Raw genomic sequence first — 20,042 nt, 5'->3', positions numbered from 1 at the left:
ACAACGCTTAGTTTGTCAATCTTGTTATTGACTGTACCATCCATTGCTCGATGTGTCCCCATTCGCTGTCTACTTTGTCTGATTTGTTGTCCAAGCCGTAATATTTCTGAGGAAAGAGCGTGAGAGAAGAGGAAGGAAGGGTGGAAACTCACAGCTCATCGAACAATCATTATTATCTAGCTATATGTACTATGTAGTCTAAACCATGGTGATTTTATATTGGCATAGACATTTTTGTAACAAATAACTAACACATTTATACCGGGATGCATGTCTAAATTGAAGAAAGAAAAAAACGTCAGTAGTAAAAAATCATTTTACAAGATGATAATGAAAGTAGAAAAACAGTACAGAAAATGTGGGGGGTGGGAAAGAATCCTACCTTCTGAACCTGATAGATCTATAAATTAACACCACAGGAGGAGCAGCCAGGGCAATGGAGGAGAGGAACCAGGAATCAGGGACAGAAAGGGAAAGAATAAAAGAAAAAAGAGTGACATTGGGGAACAGAGAGAGATAAAACATGATAGACCACCGCAAGGAGGGCGAGAGAGAATGTAAAGCTGTATACGGTATGTATTTAAAGCTACATAGAAAGCGAGAGAACAGTACAATAATTAGGGTGGTGTCCACACAGAGGCAGGTTATTGCTTATGACAGGGACTTGGCTGTGGAATGTGGCATGGACATAGCGTGGCAGGCCAACAGTAACCGACCCCAGGAACGTCTCAAGAGTTCACATGATGGTCTCGGGAGGGACCATGTGATTGGAGTCACCAGGGTAAGCAGGATTCTTTCCGACCGTGGCTCCTTAAGGTTAGTGACAGCATGTTGGCATCTCAACAGTAGCATGACCCGTGTCACCTGGCACACGAGGCAATCAGCCAAAATACTGTACACTTTTCTCAAGTCAAGTCATGTTTTGACAAGATCCAAAACATGGCCTGTTTCTTTCTAGGAGGGGATGTTCCTCAGCGACAGTGTCAACACATTATTCTATGATTCACCAATATTGCCTTATTTTAAATCTCAATTACCTTTGAAGAGATCCTAAAAAACGACATGCATTTCAGTCAGTGCTGCTGTACAAATAGGTAGCAGACAAAACCCCAGTAACTAGACTTTCATAGCCAGATTTCCTAAAGAACGAAAGGGTATACTACGACACTAGCTAGATCTACAGTGGTTCCTCCTTTAAAAGTTGCGTCATACTGCAGCACACCTTGCGGGCTGCTGCAGCATTCCGTGGCACGTTATTCAATTGTCAGCCATTTTTTAACATTAATGTGCTAGTTTGATCAACAGAGGGCAACTTTGAGAAGCATTTGATAGTCTCCCATATTGGCTTTACTAGAGAATTTAAAACCTTGGTAGATGGGATTGATTTTACGAAATTTGGCATAATTTATTTGATTAATACTATGGTGTTTCTATTCCGAGAAAAACGAAAAATGAAACCCTCAGGGTTTCCATCAGGATGGAATGGAAAATATTGCGCTGTACAACGTGACAGTCGGGAGTAGGCTAGAGGAGAGGATTAGAGGATTCTAAATTAAATATCTAACGGGCATAACATTTCCACACCCTAATTGTAGCGTAACCAACACTCACTTCGCCTATGGTAGGCCTACAGTATATCTAAAAAAAAATATGTTTTTCAATGACGTGACTCTCCGCCAATAATTACATTTAGGGGATTGGAGGATTCTAAATTAATATCTAAGGGGCATTTTCCATTAGGATCTGTGAGAATATCTAAGGGTCTTTTTTATCTAATTCGAAATTAATTAATAATAATAATAGCTTTCTTTAAAAACTAACGATATTTTGGAGATTTTGTTTTCATTTAACCTAGAGTGAGCGAAAAAAAAGGCAATTCTTGAACATGGCGTGAGACATTCTCACTAATTTGTAAATAAAGCCAGTTTGTTATTTAGATTCATTTATTTCTGGAGAAACCTAACTTGATTATTTAGCAGACATCAACAGCTTATATTCAGTCAACACATATCTTAAGAACAGCATGGAAAATAATTGAACATTTTCGTTTCTTGCTTGTCTCAGAGCAGCGCGAAATGGTGCTGAAATAGACGTCCACAGCGGGAAGACTATATATAACGATATTTTGGAGATTATTTCGTTAAAAAAAAATGACATTGAGCGATTGTAATCTGAATAACAAGGCCCAAATAATATTTATAAAAGGCCAAAATATAGCCCTGCTAATAGCCATAATGACGCTGTACAATGTGACCATGTGGGTTTGAAAGCGTATTTCAGTAAACAACAATTTATTTGCCTTCATTAGACATCTTTGTTCCAATATTTCTGTAATTATGTGATATTTATTCCCATAGTAATTCGTTATGGATCCATAACTAAATCAACATCTGCATTTTGAAAGAGTATTTTTATCATTATTTTATTAACGAAAGCATAAAGATGCTGATGAAGAAATACAGTAGTGTACAGTATATGCTTTTACATTTGGATAAAGCATTTAAAGCATTTTGAAGATAAGCCACCTGCATTTGTTTATTAGGCTACTGTGCAGTCTGACAAGTAAACATAGCCTACAATACATACTGTAGTAAACATGGGAAAGTGCCTAATTCCTTACATAAGGATGAGCAGACCATGTCTTGGTGACCTCAAGCACCTTCAATAATGGCTGTACTAGAGAATGCGGGCACCCCGGGAGACCGGGTTCAATTCCCTGACGGGGAGTAAGGAGTAGGCTGTCCTTGTAAATAAGAATTTGTTCTTAACTGACTTACCTAGTTAAATAAAGGTTTCACTAAGAGCATTACATTTCTTTTTGTTCTTAACTGATTCCATGTGTTATTTCATAGTTGCAATGTCTTCACTATTATTCTACAACGTAGAAACTAGTAAAAATAAAGAAAAATCCTGGAATGAGTGGGTGTGTCCAAACTTTTGATTGGTACTTGCTTAATTAATTGGAATAATATTATGGTGTTTCTATTACAAGATAAATGAAAAACGCTCGGTTTCTGTTAGCACGGAATGGAAAATATGGCGCTGCACAACGTTACGGTCAGTAGTACAGTACTGGGCTATTTAGCGAAAGAATCCCCATGTTGTGCGGGCAGGCCAGGGCATGCGGGAGACCGGGGTTCAATTCCCCGACAGGGAGGGAGGAGTAGGCTGTCCTTGTAAATAAGATTTTGTTCTTAACTGACTTGCCTAGTTAAATAAAGGTTACACTAAGAGCATTACATTTCTTCACCCTCATTTTCTAATTCTAGTCTAACCAATACCCAAATGGAGATTCAGTGAAAATCAAAATCAAATTGATTTATCAAGACCAGTCCCCATGCTTGTCTCAGAGCAGCGCGAAACGGTGTTAAAATAGTTGTAGGCTATTGCTTCAAATCCTATTGCTTCTAACTTCAATATGCTGTTTAAATAAATAAGACCTAGCACATTACTGAAGACTAGTTCAAACTCAGGCTTCATCCATGTTTCGAAGGTGGATATTGATCCCGCACTCGTCACTAACTCAATCCAAGCGAGTAACTGTGTGTAAGAAAGGTAATCCTGCAAATTCAGGCTATGAGAAAAAAGCTATTAGACGGGCCGTCTTCATTTCATTACGTGTATTATTAATGCAGTCTTTCTGCTTATCAATTACCCTTTCCCCCCCACTATCGATAAAATAATTGTATTAAGTCATACGAAGGTTTTACAGCAACTGAAGTTCTAAATGCATCCTGACATTACAAAATTTGTAGTGTGACAGGTCTTTCATTATTACTATATTTAACATAAAAGATCATCAACTATTCTCCAGATGAAGGGATGATAATGCAGTCTTTGTGAGAGGGAGGACATCTGATTTAATTGCTCAACTCACGGCCCAGAGACTTCTTTCAGGATAACGTGGAGTTAACAGGTTAGAGCTGAAGTATTCGTTGCCATAGAAATTGGCCTGGCTAGAAGGTGAGCCACCTTTATGTCAACGGTTATACCAAGTTGAACTCAGAACTGACCAAAGTTAGGTCCTCAAACCCGCTATGTAGTAAACCCCTCTAAACATCTTAAGCATTGGGATATTTATAGTTTATACATAGACAAAAACAGTTTTCACTCAGAACGGCACTAGCCGTCTTCATTAGCAGGTACATGCAGTTAAAAAAAAAACTATTCTAATAGACCTGAATTGGGGAAACTACAGCGTTAAATGATCCAAAACAGACCCCAAAGACAAAGCTGGAGACCAAACCTTCCCACAACACTATGAGATGCATTCACTTCATACAAGCTTAGAAATGTATTTATCATGAAATGCATTAGTTATTGCACTGACCAAGCGAAGTTTGATTAACTCCCTGAGTGGTTCCTTAAAGTATATGATCTGTCTCGGTAGAGGTCCACTTGAGCAAACAAGCTAACTCTTTCCGATTTTGTTGAACAACATGTTTCAATGTTTCATATGCTGTACCTTTGAGCTCAGTCTAGAAGCTGTGGTCGCTGAACCAAAATCGCTCTACGAACTATGTGAAAAATGTGCCACCTCTTCTATACTGTCCCCCAATCCCCAGCCAACAATGCTTTTTCTGGTTTTAAAGACACCCTACCCCTCCAGTTTCACTGGCCTGTCAGTGGGCCACTAATCCACATTTAACAGCACTCTCTCGCTTTCAGCCCTGCAGTATATGCTTTGGCTGGTGTGCGATTCTCAGTTCTACAGATCCATCATCAGTTGGGCTGACCCTTTCATCCACTGTTACTCTTCATTCATTATCTAGAAGTGCTGTTCAGACGACGCCCTACCACTTCTTGACCCCACAAGTCCATCAGTCTCAATTAATGCTTTTTCTGCCTGACGTCTATGTCCGTGCTTGCTCCATTGGTTTGGCCAAAAGATCTTGCCCCAACCTTGACAAACTCCCCTCACGGCAGATTTACTGACCCTTTGTTAAGGTTAATGCCTGAGACCTGTCGGGAAAGCACTTATTGTTAGAGTTAACCTTTGTGTCAGCGTTTCTCTTTCGAAGTTGGTCACCTTCAAGGACCTGAGAGCTGAACAAATGCGTTTGCCATTTCATCTCCAAAATATCATGCAGGAACATGTGTACTTACAGTACCATACACATATGTCCCATTGCCACAGGTATGCCAAACAAACAAAGGTGATACTGGAACCTCTTCTTCCAAGCTTTGACAGCTGAGCTCTCTTTGACCTCAGAGCAAAAGATACCTAGCTTCTACCAACAAAGGAAACGTGACAAGCTTTTCGGCTCAGCGTCTGAGAGGCACGTTGGAGTCAGCATTCTGGAAAAGTTGTTCTGAGAACCAGCGTGCTTAAAGTGCCTCACAGCAACATGTCAATCAAGAATACCGATTTTTCTGCCGATTTCATTACAGAAATTGTTTGGGATTTAAGAAGATTTCAAAGCAGAGATTGCAAATGAAGGTAAACTTCATATCCGGGCCCGACCAAAGTATTTGATAAATGGTCAAGAACGAAAAGCATCACTATTAATTTTTCAAGTGTAAATAAACCCGTAAACAATTACCTTGCCTCGTTCAGTGCAAGACCATTCATCAGATGAGTTAGTTACACAATCAGCTTAGGTACTGTACCTCTCGCTTCCCGTCCGAACTAGCTTCAGACATACCGGCTCACCTTTCTATTTGGAGGGGTCCCCGGACGCCCTTTAAGGGCAGCCCGAAACCCCCTCCCCGCCAACCACCGCCCGGCCGTCCTGCTGCGGTCACGGTGCAAACTTAGGGTGTTCCATACAGATGTCGCCAATGACGATGGCCTGCCATGCAGACGGGATCAAGGAGGTTAAAAGTTCCCAGTCCAGAGACTCAGACGACACTACAAACACAACCTGATGATTTAGGTTAGCACTACTGTAGACATACAGCTAGCAATCCACTCTTCTGGCTTGAGTGCTTCTACAATTGAAGAGGATATCTCCTAAAGTTATCATCCGGACAGTAGTGGAAAGCATAGTAGTGTTGTCCAGACATAACATCGTTGGAGCAGCAAAACAAACCACTGTTAGTCAACAAGAGGCTTCACTAAGGAGGACAGCCCGTTAAGCTACTTTGGGACTTGGGTTGAGGGTTTAAGCTACACACACACATACACATTCACACAAACACACATACCAAACACACCTCCTGACCAGACTAATCTGAACACTGACTGTTAATCCGGTGAGTATGACAGGAGGGGGTGTGCCTGCTCATGCATGTCTACCATAACACAGGGATGGTGCACTGTTTGCTCAACCACATGTTTTAAATGTGTGAGCATATGGCATTCGTCTCTCATTGCTGGCAAATTTCACATCTAAAATGGGACAAATGCTAAATGTAATGAGAAACTCACATCATAGTACTTTACTTGTTTAGTGTACTATCACAGTGATCATTCTGTACGTTAAGGCAAGAACATATGGTTTCTTAGAGCAGGGTAGCAATGTTGGAGTAAGAGTGAGCAGTGACTGTAAAGCTTTCTGTAGGATTATTGTGGTCTAAGAATAGTGACCCAAGAAAGGTGAGGCTCCCTTAGGTAGGGATCAGAGGTACTAAACCACAGCAAGACACAATCACCATGTAACACATCAGATCACACACACACACAAGTAAAAATCTAGAGATTAGAGCCTCTATCGGCAGAGTCAAGCCAAATGGTGATTTAATGAACCTAAAAGGTTCTTGAGTCTGCAGAACCAAGAGGGAGGCAAAGCTAGCAGGGAGCATGTAGCATAATGCAATGCTTTAGTCCCTCTCAGGTAATACATCACTCTGATTTACATAACTTTAATGAACTGAAAACTACCCAATATTTTCTAATAGGAAATGTCCAATTCATGTATTTAATTTTGACTGAAATGGAATTTACCCCAGTCCTGCTTGATGGAGTACTAACTGAGACTGATGGATTTACAATCTCATATGGTCCAATCAGAGCCATTACTTAATATCACAGCTGGAAACTAACCTAGAGACACTACTAATACAAATCTCAGCCAATAAAAAAAAACTATCCAAATACAACAGCTGAACACAATGTAAACATCTATTGGACCAAAGCAACATGCTTTATAGTTCCGTTACATTAAGAAATAGTACACATTCACCGATGCATCCTTGGTCATATGACAACTGAACAAGAGCGTCAATTACCGATGCTATTTGGTGAGTTCAGCCATTGCAGGTACTGGTCAAGCTCAGGTGAGGGTTAAGTGCTTTTAAGACCTCCAGGTCAACTGGATTTTATCATGCTCTCTCACTGGGTCAAAGAGCATAAGCAGTCCAATTTCCCACCAATTTGACCGCTTCTGCTACTGTACGTACGAAGGGTAAACCAAAATCAGGGTTGGCAACTAGTAAGCACCATGTGTTCCAGAATATACTAGATGTAAAGATTGTATAACTTCAAGATCACTTTTTAAGATTAGAATCATCTTAGTAAGAAAAGATGGTTCCAAAAAGGCAAAACTGGAATCCCTAATTCCCCGGATCTCTAATGACAATGTTCTTGCTTGTTGTTTATACTCACGGTGTTAAGAGTGTATGCTAATTTGTTTGGTAGAAATCCCCAGCTGTGCACTCTCGTGCTGGGCTATAGTGATAACAGTACACCATTAACACTGGTGACCTCTGTCCCCACCCTGGCACAGGATGAAAGGACCCTCAGCTTCATGAAACACTGTCCAGAGGAAATGCCTTCGCCTTTAATGACCAACCCTGGCCCCATGTGACCCTCCAGCTTCCCGAACCGTCTCCCTAAACTTGTGACGTGATTCATGGTGCCTAAAGCTTGGTGTAGTTTTGGGACCAAGTCTTTGTAAGGTACATTATTGCACCTGGTCTGTTATGTCTGTCATTTGGAAGTGTAGTTGTATTGAAGTTCTGCAGATATGGATACTAATTTTGCATGCATGTCTGTGTGCATGTGGTCTATGTGCTGTATAACGTAAGTGTGTACATTATGTGTGTATTGGGAATATAGTGCCCTCTAGTTGTACCTCTTTCTGTTGTCTCTCCAGCTCCTTCATACGGATTTCTCGGGCCTCTGCCCTGGCCGCCCTCTTTGCTGCCAGCCTGGCCTCTGCCTAAATTAGAGAGAAAGATAGGATGAATAAAGAGCAAAGGAGAATGAGAGAGATTGTTAGTTTAGCATTAACACCAACATATATGAATAGAGACAATGTGACCAGATATCCATTTCCTTGATAGGGCTCCTGTTCCCTAGGGCAGGGACAATTCATGTATAACGTGTAACCGGCGGTTTTGGATGAAGACCGTGATGAAAATAAAACAGTCCTAACCGTTTAATTCAAATTTAAAAAAAATAGTGAAACGAACAGCTGACTGAAGACAGGACGGCAGGGCATTAGTGCAGTTGATTTCGTTTCTGCGGTAACAGACTTAACAACGTGATCAAACTTTGTTCCTCCTTGCTGAAATGTAGAATGTTCATTCAAATTATGTTAACTGATGGGGCTCATGCAATGGAATGTATTTTTTGTAATGTCAGTTGAGTTGAATCAAGAAATCACAGCACAAATTGATGGGTACACATCCTGCTTTTACTTCCTGCTCTGCTCCTATGGTTGACTCGCAATGGCTGCCTGTCCACCATTGACTTGAAAGGGGACACCCGTTCTATTCATTCTATGTCTATGGTAGTACATTCATTCAGGGGCAGATGAGGAGAAAATCGATTTGAACGATTATTACGGAGACCTCGGTCATTTGGCTGCCCAATTACAGTCATCCCATGACCATCACAGCCCTACATGCAACCCTTGATAAAAAAAATCTATATGCAGTACTCCACATTTAGATTGTGTATTCTTGTTTGTATATTTACGTGAACACATTACTTTGGGTGTGGCAATGCTTTATGTTTGCGTGTCAGTGTGTTTACGCAAGCAGTGTGTACTTGTGTGTGTTGACTCGGCTTCACTTGAGTGAGAGCAAGGCTTTTTCCTTAAAAGGATCTGTCTCAGAGGGTGGGTGAGTGAGAGCGAGAGCGAGAGAGTGTGTGTGCGTAAGAGAGAGTGAGTAAGCACTTCCTTCCTGCCCCTGAGGCTGTCAGAATGTGGCCGGGAACATGTTGCCTCTAGGCGGGGTCACTGTGTAAGCTAGACATGCACAGAATACTGTAACCCCTCCTCCCTCGCCCTTCTGCGTTTCCCCAACTGCGGCCCATTTGCTCAAGTAACAGGAAAACTCCCATAAAGCAAAGGTCTGGTACACACAAAAACACACTCCCACATGCACTGAAACAGAAATATATTCCTTATGCCCTGCATCTTATACATACACATTTCAATGTGTTTAAAAAGGTCCTCCTCATTCACATTTTGGGTGTGACATACAGGCCAGAGTGAGAGAGAACTCCCTGTCGTTGTCACATTCTAGACCAGTTTACACTCCACTGCCTTGAACGGTGAACTCCACACTACAGATCTAGGCCCTGTTGAAATTAGTCCTGCCTTCCTCGAAGTAATCACTGATCTCACATGATTAAAATAGATGAAAGCTAGCCCTGCCTTCACCTATTCAACCGTGTGAGATCAGGGATCCCTTTAAGGAACGGAGTAAGGAAGGAGGATGCATTTTCGATTGGAATAGGGCCTTTGTTTCTGTACCAGCATACACCACTGGCAGAGGACACAGAGTCCAATTGAGGAAAGGTGGATGACGCAGTAGTGGTTAGAGGAGTGTAAATGTCAGCTGAGGGGGTTTAAATAGGACTCTGGCAAGCCCATAAGCCTTATTCTGCGCTTGGAAGCATCTGACACAATCTGGAGGGCTACCGATATAGTCTTTGAAAATATCGGGACGTCTGGGACTGCTCAAACATGTTTGATTTTATCGGCACAAAAATCTGCAATGCTTTGTAGTGTGAGATGTGCAACGACAAGTTTTGAGATCGGTGATTAGTAATAGATAAGAAGCCAGTGAGATGATGACGTTGTTTCGAGTCACACAGAATGTGTAGACTCGAGCAGGAGAGATGACTACTACTAGTATGCATTCGTACTTGCCTTTATCCAAAGGTAAAGTGTAAAATCGTTACAGCTTTGAAGTTCACAAGCAATGTAATTCAATTCAAAATGTTGGCTAGATATTTCAACTCTGTATGGCAATTGTGAATGTCTGAATGATTATGAGGCTGCTTTGAGCCAGAGCTCGTAGCTACGTTACAAACTAATCACATCATTGTTTTCACGAGACAGCGTGGTAGGGAGAATACTCAACACCAAGTGAAGAATCTTGACCCTGTCTGTGCCACATCGTTTAGAGTGCGCACCACTATATTGGCAACACAAAAGAAAAACTACAGGAAAGACTGTTGTTTAATGTGAGAGGCTCAACGATGTTAGTATTTTTTTTTACCCTTTTTCACCCCAATTTCGTGGTATCCAATTGGTAGTTACAGTCTTGTCCCATCACCGCAACTCCCGTACGGACTCGTTGTTCGCTTAACCCAAAAGCCAGCCGCACCAATGTGTCAGAGGAAACACCGTACAACTGGCGACCGTGCATGAGCCTGGCCCGCCACAGGGGTCGCTAGAGCACGATGGGACAAGGACATCCCGGCCAGCCAAACCCTTCCCTAACCCGGACGACTAATGGGTCTCCCGGTCGCAACTGCTCGGGATCGAACCCGGATCTGTAGTGACGCCTCAAGCACTGCTGTGCCTTAGACCGCTGCGCCACTCGGGAGGCCCTACGATGTTAGGATTTTAAAAGTTGTGTAGTGCCTACCCAGTTTAAGGCAAAAGGGATCTTGATCCAGGAGGGGATTGAATGTCTCTGCTGTAACGAAGATGCTTGATGTTGACATCTACCCACTTAGCTAGCAAGTTAGCAAACCAAATGCAAAGCTGTAGCCCTGAGCTGGATACAATTTGACACATCTTAGATTTATTATAGTTATACGTAACTTTTAAGCAGTGGCGTAGCTCACACCCCCACAGCCTCCGGTATTGAAAATCATACCACCGGTATTTTGAAATATACAGTATACCGGGGTATTGCCCAAGCCTATAGGTATTTTGTTAGCTCCCTGGGGAGAGTATGAGTTACATAGTAAGAGCTCAGTAGGATGACATTTCCTGCTAGCTCGAGCCAGAGGGCAGAGTTTTCCTTGTGAGCCCTGTAGTATAAGCAGTTGTCATTGCCATTAGCCTAGCCTATACGCTTTAAATCCAAGTCTGGCCACATAACTGTCTCACAGGCTAAGGACTGTAAATAATGCATATTATCATCTTTCGCTGTTTTGCATTGAGTATAAAGCATGACTGGCCAATAATTCATTTAAATAAGCACAAAGACCAGCACATATAGAGATTCGAAGTTACAAGCATCAGGATCTGATCTCATGCCAGCTTAATGACTGGCGACCTAATGGAAAGGAATATTTTGTACAAGTGAAGAAAGAAACAAACAAGTAACTCCACTATAAAGCTGGCAGTTAGTATGCAAATTGCCACAGCAGCTTTTTCCCCTTCATTTGACTAGTAATCTTTTTTCCTGACTTGAAAAGCCATACTTATGAACTCCTAGTTTGTTTATTTTCAACGGTTGATGACTAAACCAACATTTTGAAACACAGCTCCTTCTTCAGTGTAACAATTCTTGATTAGATGTTCTCACACTGTGTGGCATAGCAAGTAAACAGCTTTACATATACATTTCAGCAGGAGTGGAAAGAGTAGTGAAATATCCTGCTCAAGTAGAAGTACTGTTACTTTAATGACATTTTACTCAAGAAGTAAAACTACTAGTGTTTGGTAGTCTAAATTCAGTGTCCTTGTCTTTAACTGCCATTCCCCGAAAGTCAGGCTCTTCCCACACAAACTAATTTTTCTCAGCCTCAGAAGAATCTGCATTCAACAAATTGTGTGTGGTTATCAGACATATTCTCCAATATTATACATCTTGCAATCGACATCTTGGAGTCGGTTCAGCCACCGGGCTTCTTCATGCGTCGCGCCGACAGAGATAAACACCTCTCTGGGAAGAAGGGCGGGTGTGAATGCTTCATGATGAATGACTCATGGTGCAATCATAACAACATACAGGAACTCAAGTCCTGCTGCTCACCCGAACAAGAATTCCTTACAATCAAACGGCCATATTATCTCCCAAGAGAATTTGTGTCAGTTATCGTCACAGCCATGTATATACCCCCTTAACTTCATTAGGGTAGGGGGCACTATTTTCACCTCTGGATGAAAAGCGTGCCCAAAGTAAACTGCCTGCTACTCAGGCCCAGAAGCTAGGATATGCATATAATTGGTAGATTTGGATAGAAACACTCTATAGTTTCCAAAACTGTTAAACTAATGTCTGTGAGTATAACATAACTGATATGGCAGGCGAAAACCTGAGAGAAATCCATCCAGGAAGTGGGATTTTTTAAATTTTGTACAGTTGAAATGTTATTGATTATTATGACCAAAAACAACCTGAGGATTGATTATAAACATTGTTTGACATGTTTCTACGAACTTTACTGATACTTTTCGGATTTTTCGTCTGTCTGTTGTGACTGCCTGTGAGCCTGTGGATTACTGAACAAAACGTAGGTTTTTGGATATAAAGAGGGACTTTATCGAACAAAACTAACATTTATTGAGTATATGGGAGTCTTGTGAGTGAAACCATATGAAGATCAAAGGTAAGTGATTAATTGTATCACTATTTCTGACTTGTGTAACTCTACTTGGCTGGTAACTCTTTGTAATGATTTGTCTGCTGGGCGCTGTTCTCAGATAATCGCATGGTATGCTTTCGCCGTAAAGCCTTCTTGAAATCTGACACTGTGGTTGGATTAACAAGAAGTTAATCTTTAAACCGATGTGTAACACTTGTATGTTTTATGAATTTTTATTATGAGTATTTCTGTTTTTGAATTTGGCGGTCTGCAATTTCACTGGATGTTGGCCAAGTGGGACGGTAGCGTCCCACACCCTCTAGAGAGGTTAAGCAGACACCACGACGGCCCTCAAGGAACTTCACTGGACTCTATGCAAACCATATATCCTGAGGCTGCATTTATTGTAGCTGGGGATTTTAACAAAGCAAATTTGAGAACAAGGCTACCTAATTTATATCAGCATACACTCGCGCAGGCAATACACTCGATCACTGCTACTCAAACTTCCGCGATGAATACAAGGCCCTCCCTCCCCCTCCCTTCGGCAAATCCGACCACAACGCCATCTTGCTCCTACCGTCTTATAGGCAGAAGCTCAAACAGGATGTACCTGTGACAACTATTCAACGCTGGTCTGACCAATCGGAATCCACGCTTCCAAGATTGTTTTGCTCATGCGGACTGGGATATGTTCTGGGCAGCCTCAGAGAACAACATTAACCTATATGTTGACTCGGTGATTGAGATTTTAAGGAAATGCATTGGAGATGTTGTACCCACTGTGACTATTAAAACCTACCCTAACCAGAAACCATGGATGGAGGGCGGCATTCACGTGAACCACCGCATTTAAACATGGAAAGAGGACTGGGTATATGGCCGAATATAAACAGTGCAGTTTTCCCTCCGCAAGGCAATCAAACAAGTGAAATGTCGGTATAAGGACAAAGTGGAATCGCAATTCAACGGCTCAGACACGAGACATATGTGGCAGGGTCTACAGGCAATCACGGACTACAAAAAGAAAACCAGCCACATCACGGGCACCGACGTCTCGCTTCCAGACAAACTAAACATCTTTGCCTGCTTTGAGAATAATACAGTGCCACAGTCATGGCCTGCTAACAAGGACCTCTCTCTCTCTCTCTCTCTCTCTCTCTCTCTCTCTCTCTCTCTCTCTCTCTCTCTCTCTCTCTCTCTCTCTCTCTCTCTCTCTCTCTCTCTCTCTCTCTCTCTCTCTCTCTCTCTCTCTCTCTCTCTCTCTCTCTCTCTCTCTCTCTCTCTCTCTCTCTCTCTCTCTCTCTCTCTCTCTCTCTCTCTCTCTCTCTCTCTCTCTCTCTCTCTCTCTCTCTCTCTCTCTCTCTCTCTCTCTCTCTCTCTCTCTCTCTCTCTCTCTCTCTCTCTCTCTCTCTCTCTCTCTCTCTCTCTCTCTCTCTCTCTCTCTCTCTCTCTCTCTCTCTCTCTCTCTCTCTCCTTCTCTCTCTCTCTCCTTCTCTCTCTCCTTCTCTCTCTCCTTCTCTCTCTCCTTCTCCGTGGCCGACGTGAGTAAGACATTTAAACGTGTTAACCCTCGTAAGGTTGCCAGCCCAGGCATCCCTAGCCGTGTCCTCAGAGCATGCGCAGACCAACTGGCTGGTGTGTTTATGGACATACTCAATCGCTCCCTATCCCAGTCTGCAGAGATCTTCTGTTCAATCTGACAATTAATCTGGATGGTTGTACAGTCGTCTCAAATAAAACTGTGAAGGACCTCGGTGTTACTCTGGACCCTGATCTCTCTTTTGAAGAACATATCAAGACTGTTTCAAGGACAGCTTTTTTCCATCTACGTAACATTGCAAAAATCAGAAACTTTCTGTCCAAAAATGACGCAGAAAAATTAATCCATGCTTTTGTTACTTCTAGGCTGGACTACTGCAATGCTCTACTTTCCGGCTACCCGGATAAAGCACTAAACAAACTTCAGTTATTGCTAAATACGGCTGCTAGAATCCTGACTAGAACCAAAAAATGTGATCATATTACTCCAGTGCTAGCCTCCCTACACTGGCTTCCTGTTAAGGCAAGGGCTGATTTCAAGGTTTTACTGCTAACCTACAAAGCATTACATGGGCTTGCTCCTACCTATCTTTCCGATTTGGTCCTGCCGTACATACCTACACGTACGCTACGGTCACAAGACGCAGGCCTCCTAATTGTCCCTAGAATTTCTAAGCAAACGGCTGGAGGTAGGGCTTTCTCCTATAGAGCTCCATTTTTATGGAATGGTCTGCCTACCCATGTGAGAGACGCAGACTCAGTCTCAACCTTTAAGTCTTTACTGAAGACTTATCTCTTCAGTAGGTCCTATGATTAAGTATAGTCTGGCCCAGGAGTGTGAAGGTGAAGGGAAAGGCTGGAGCAACGAACCGCCCTTGCTGTCTCCGCCTTGCCGGTTCCCCTCTTTCCACTGGGATTCTCTGCCTCTAACCCTATTACAGGGGCTGAGTCACTTCCTTACTGGTGTTCTTCCATGCCGTCCATGGGAGGGGTGCGTCACTTGAGTGGGTTGAGTCACTGACGTGGTCTTCCTGTCTGGGTTGGCGCCCCCCCCTTGGGTTGTGCCATGGCGGAGATTTTTGTGGGCTATACTCGGCCTTGTCTTCGGACGGTAAGTTGGTGGTTGTAGACATCCCTCTAGTGGTGTGGGGGCTGTGCTTTGGCAAAGTGGGTGGGGTTATATCCTGCCTGTTTGGCCCTGTCCGGGGGTATCATCGGATGGGGCCACAGTGTCTTCTGATCCCTCCTGTCTCAGCCTCCAGTATTTATGCTGCAGTAGTTTATGTGCCGGGGGGCTAGGGTCAGTCTGTTTCATCTGGAGTATTCTCTTGTCTTATCCGGTGTCCTGTGTGAATTTAAATATGCTCTCTCTAATTCTCTCTTTCTCTCTTTCTTTCTCTCGGAGGACCTGAGCCCTAGGACCATGCCTCGGGACTACCTGGCATGATGACTCCTTGCTGTCCCCAGTCCACCTGGCCATGCTGCTGCTCCAGTTTCAACTGTTCTGCCTGCGGCTACGGAACCCTGACCTGTTCACCGGACGTGCTTGTTGCACCCTCGACAACTACAATGATTATTATTATTTGACCATGCTGGTCATTTATGAACATTTTAACATCTTGACCATGTTCTGTTATAATATCCACCCGGCACAGCCAGAAGAGGACTGGCCACCCCTCATAGCCTGGTTCCTCTCTAGGTTTCTTCCTAGGTTTTTGGCCTTTCTAGGGAGTTTTTCTTAGGGAGTTTTTCCTAGCCACTGTGCCTCTTTCACATGCATTGCTTGCTGTTTGGGGTTTTAGGCTGGGTTTCTGTACAGCACTTTGAGATTTCAGCTGATATACGAAGGGCTATATAAATAAATTTGATTTGATGTCCCCACATGCTTCAAGATGGCCATCATTGTTCCTGTACCCAAGAAGGCAAAGATAACTGAACTAAATGACTACCGCCCCGTATCACTCACTTCTGTCATCATGAAGTGCTTTGAGAGACTTGTCAAGGATCATATACCCTCCACCTTATCTGCCACCCTAGACCCACTTCAGTTTGCACAGTGCCCCAACAGGTCCACAGACGATGCAATCGCCATCACACTGCCCTATCCCATCGAGACAAGAGGAATACCCATACTGTACTGTTCATCGACTACAACTCAGCATTCAACACCATCGTACCCTCCAAGCTCATCATTAAGCTGGAGGCCCTGGGTCTGAACCCCGCCCTGTGCAATTTCTGACAGGCTGCCCCCAAGTGGTGAAGGTAGGAAAGAACATCTCCACTTCACTGACTCAACTCTGGGGCCCCACAAGGGTGCATGCTCAGGCCCCTCCTGTACTCCCTGTTCACCCATGACTGTGTGGCCATGCACACCTCCAACTCAAATCATCAAGTTTGCAGATGACACAACAGTAGTGGTCTTGATTACCAATACCACGAAACAGCCTACAGGGAAGAGGTGAGGGCACTCAGAGTGTGGTGTCAGGAAAACAACCTCTCACTCAACGTCAACAAAACAAAGGAGATGATCATGGACTTCAGGAAACAGTAGTAGAGAAGGTGGAAAGCTTCAAGTTCCTCAGCATACACATCACAGACAAACTGAAATGGGTCACCCAAACAGACAGTGTGGTGAAGAAGACCTCAGGAGGCTGAAGAAATGTGGCTTGTCACCCAAAACCCTAACATTTACAAATGCACAATCGAGAGCATCCTGTCGGGCTGTATCACCGCCTGGTATGGCAACTGCACCGCCCTCAACGACAAGGCTCTCCAGAGGGTGATGCGGTCCGCACAACGCATCACCAGGGGCAAACTACCTGCCCTCCATGACACATTTTTGGAAGGCAAAAAAGATCATCAAGAACAACAACCACCCAAGCCACTGCCTGTTCACCCCGCTACCATCCAGAAGGCGAGGTCAGTACAGGTACATCAAAGCTGGGACCGAGAGAGTGAAAAACAACTTCTAACTCAAGGCCAACAGACTGCTAAACAGCAATCACTAACTCAGAGAGGCTGCTGCCTACATTGACACTCAAATCACTGGACACTTTAAACAACACCACTAATAATGTTAACATATGTAAGAAGAGATTACTCATCTCATATGTATATACACTGTACCTTATACCATCTATTGCACCTTGCCGCTCAGCCATCTATATATTTTTATTTACATATTCTTATTCCATCCCTTTAGATGTGTGTATTAGGTAGTTGTTGGGGAATTGTTAGATTACTTGTTAGATATTACTGCAATGTCGGAACTAGAAGCACAAGCATTTCACTACTCGCATTAACATCTGCTAACCATGTGTATGTGACCAATACAAGTTTGATTTTGGGAAATGTTGATATTTTGTCAAATTTTCTTTCTAGTACTTTTTGTATTTTACAGATACGATGAAAAAATATATGTATTTATCCACAAATGGCTGTGTGTACTATAAGTCCGGTCCTGGAGTGTCTTAAGGTGAAACGAAAATATTTAGGCTGACTTGATCCAGTATCTGGAAAAATGTATTTGTGTGATATGCAAATATGACCATATATAAAAGACATATTCCCTAATTTGCATAATTTAATACACAAAAAAGTATAATGTGTGTGTCCACATTCAACTAGTAAAAGTAAGACCAGTCCAAACTCTTCTCTGTACTGGCATCCCAATTGTGGAACCACCTTCCCTCTGTCCCATCTTCCGAAGCACCTGAAACCCTACCTCTTCAAAGAGTATCTTAAATAATCCCCCTCACCTCGACCACATGCCCAAAAATATACAAATAAAGAATCTTGAAACATGCACTTGACTATAATTTTGCCAAACACACTTGTTTCTTGGTCCTACTGGAAGAAAACCATTGTTTATTCAAGTATTTTATCCACTAGAAGGAAGTTAGAACGCTGACTCATACAGTGGTCAGGTCTCGCAACCAGTCACACACCTTTTCCTATACCATTTAGAGAGAACAACATCCTAAAAGTAGTCTCCCACCCCATTTTCTATTAGGGTTTCACATTTACGCAAAAACAATGTACAGTGGGGGGAAAAAGTATTTGATCCCCTGCTGATTTTGTACGTTTGCCCACTGACAAAGAAAGGATCAGTCTATAATTTTAATGGTAGGTTTATTTGAACAGTGAGAGACAGAATAACAACAAAAATATCCAGAAAAACGCATGTCAAAAATGCTATAAATTGATTTGCATTTTAATGAGGGAAATAAGTATTTGACCCCCTCTCAATCAGAAAGATTTCTGGCTCCCAGGTGTGTTTTATACAGGTAACGAGCTGAGATTAGGAGCACACTCTTAAGGGGAGTGTTCCTAACTGCAGCTTGTTACCTGTAAAAAATACACCTGTCCACAGAAGCAATCAATCAATCAATCAGAGTCCAAACTCTCCACCATGGCCAAGACCAAAGTGCTCTCCAAGGATGTCAGGGACAAGATTGTAGACCTACACAAGGCTGGAATGGGCTACAAGACCAATCGCCAAGCAGCTTGGTGAGAAGGTGACAACATTTGGTGCGATTATTCGCAAATGGAAGAAACACATAAGAACTGTCAATATCCCTCAGCCTGGGGCTCCATGCAATATCTCACCTCGTGGAGTTGCAATGATCATGAGAACAGTGAGGAATCAGCCCAGAACTACACGGGAGGATCTTGTCAATGATCTCAAGGCAGCTGGGACCATAGTCACCAAGAAAACAATTGGTAACACACTATGCCGTGAAGGACTGAAATCCTGCAGCGCCCGCAAGGTCCCCCTGCTCAAGAATACATATACAGGCCCGTCTGAAGTCTACCAATGAACATCTGAATGACTCAGAGGACAACTGGTGAAAGTGTTGTGGCCAGATGAGACCAAAATGGAGCTCTTTGGCATCAACTCAACTCGCCGTGTTTGGAGGAGGAGGAATGCTGCCTATGACCAAGAACACCATCTCCACCGTCAAACATGGAGGTGTAAACATTATGCTTTGGGGGTGTTTTTCTGCTAAGGGGACAGGACAACTTCACCGCATCAAAGGGACGATGGACGGGGCCATGTACTGTCAAATCTTGGGTGGAGAACCTCCTTCCCTCAGTTAGGGCATTGAAAATGGGTCGTGGATGGGAATTCCAGCATGACAATGACCCAAAACACACGGCCAAGGCAACAAAGGAGTGGCTCAAGAAGAAGCACATTAAGGTCCTGGAGTGGCTTAGCCAGTCTCCAGGCCTTAATCCCATAGAAAATCTGTGGAGGGAGCTGAAGGTTCGAGTTGCCAAACGTCAGCCTCGAAACCTTAATGACTTGGAGAAGATCTGCAAAGAGGAGTGGCACAAAATCCCTCCTGAGATGTGTGCAAACCTGGTGGCCAACTACAAGAAACGTCTGACCTCTGTGATTGCCAACAAGGGTTTTGCCACCAAGTACTAAGTCATGTTTTGCAGAGGGGTCAAATACTTATTTCCCTCATTAAAATGCAAATCATTTTATAAAATTTTTGACGTGTTTTTCTGGATTTTTTTGTTGTTATTCTGTCTCTCACTGTTCAAATAAACCTACCATTAAAATTATAGACTGATCATTTCTTTGTAAGTGGGCAAACGTACAAAATCAGCAGGGGATCAAATACTTTTTTCCCCCACTGTAGTCCCACAGACACTAGTGTTGCACAGTATATTGAAACGTTTGTACTTTTTCGATACTAGATCAAACTGTTCGGTACTAGAATGTGTTACTTTCGGTAATTCTGTCTGTTTTCTACTGATTGAGATCAAGTCTTTATCAGCGCAGCTGATGTTCCCTTGAAGCGCGAGAGCACCGTCCCTGCTCCACGCA

At 42.9% G+C, this 20,042-nt stretch overlaps 1 protein-coding gene across 20 annotated transcripts in view; it reads right to left on the bottom strand.

Moving 5' to 3' along the window:
• The window catches only part of LOC115156214 (leucine-rich repeat flightless-interacting protein 2), a 90,157-nt gene that overhangs the window by 35,000 nt on the left and 35,115 nt on the right, over positions 1–20,042 (bottom strand). For 12 of the 20 annotated variants that reach the window (XM_029703622.1, XM_029703613.1, XM_029703600.1 and 9 more), the window contains exons 2-4: positions 8,016–8,102; positions 383–400; positions 38–106 (exon numbers count right to left, since the gene is read on the bottom strand). In XM_029703622.1, the coding sequence (XP_029559482.1) occupies positions 38–106; positions 383–400; positions 8,016–8,102 (174 nt within the window). The remainder of the gene's footprint in view (positions 1–37; positions 107–382; positions 401–8,015; positions 8,103–20,042) is intronic. The other 8 variants (XM_029703604.1, XM_029703607.1, XM_029703609.1 and 5 more) reach the window with 1 other exon arrangement.

Source organism: Salmo trutta, chromosome 20 (genome assembly GCF_901001165.1).
Source record: "Salmo trutta chromosome 20, fSalTru1.1, whole genome shotgun sequence".
In the NCBI taxonomy this organism is placed as follows: domain Eukaryota; kingdom Metazoa; phylum Chordata; class Actinopteri; order Salmoniformes; family Salmonidae; genus Salmo; species Salmo trutta.
Note: the sequence above shows the minus strand (reverse complement) of the source record. Positions and strands in the feature narration are given on the sequence as shown.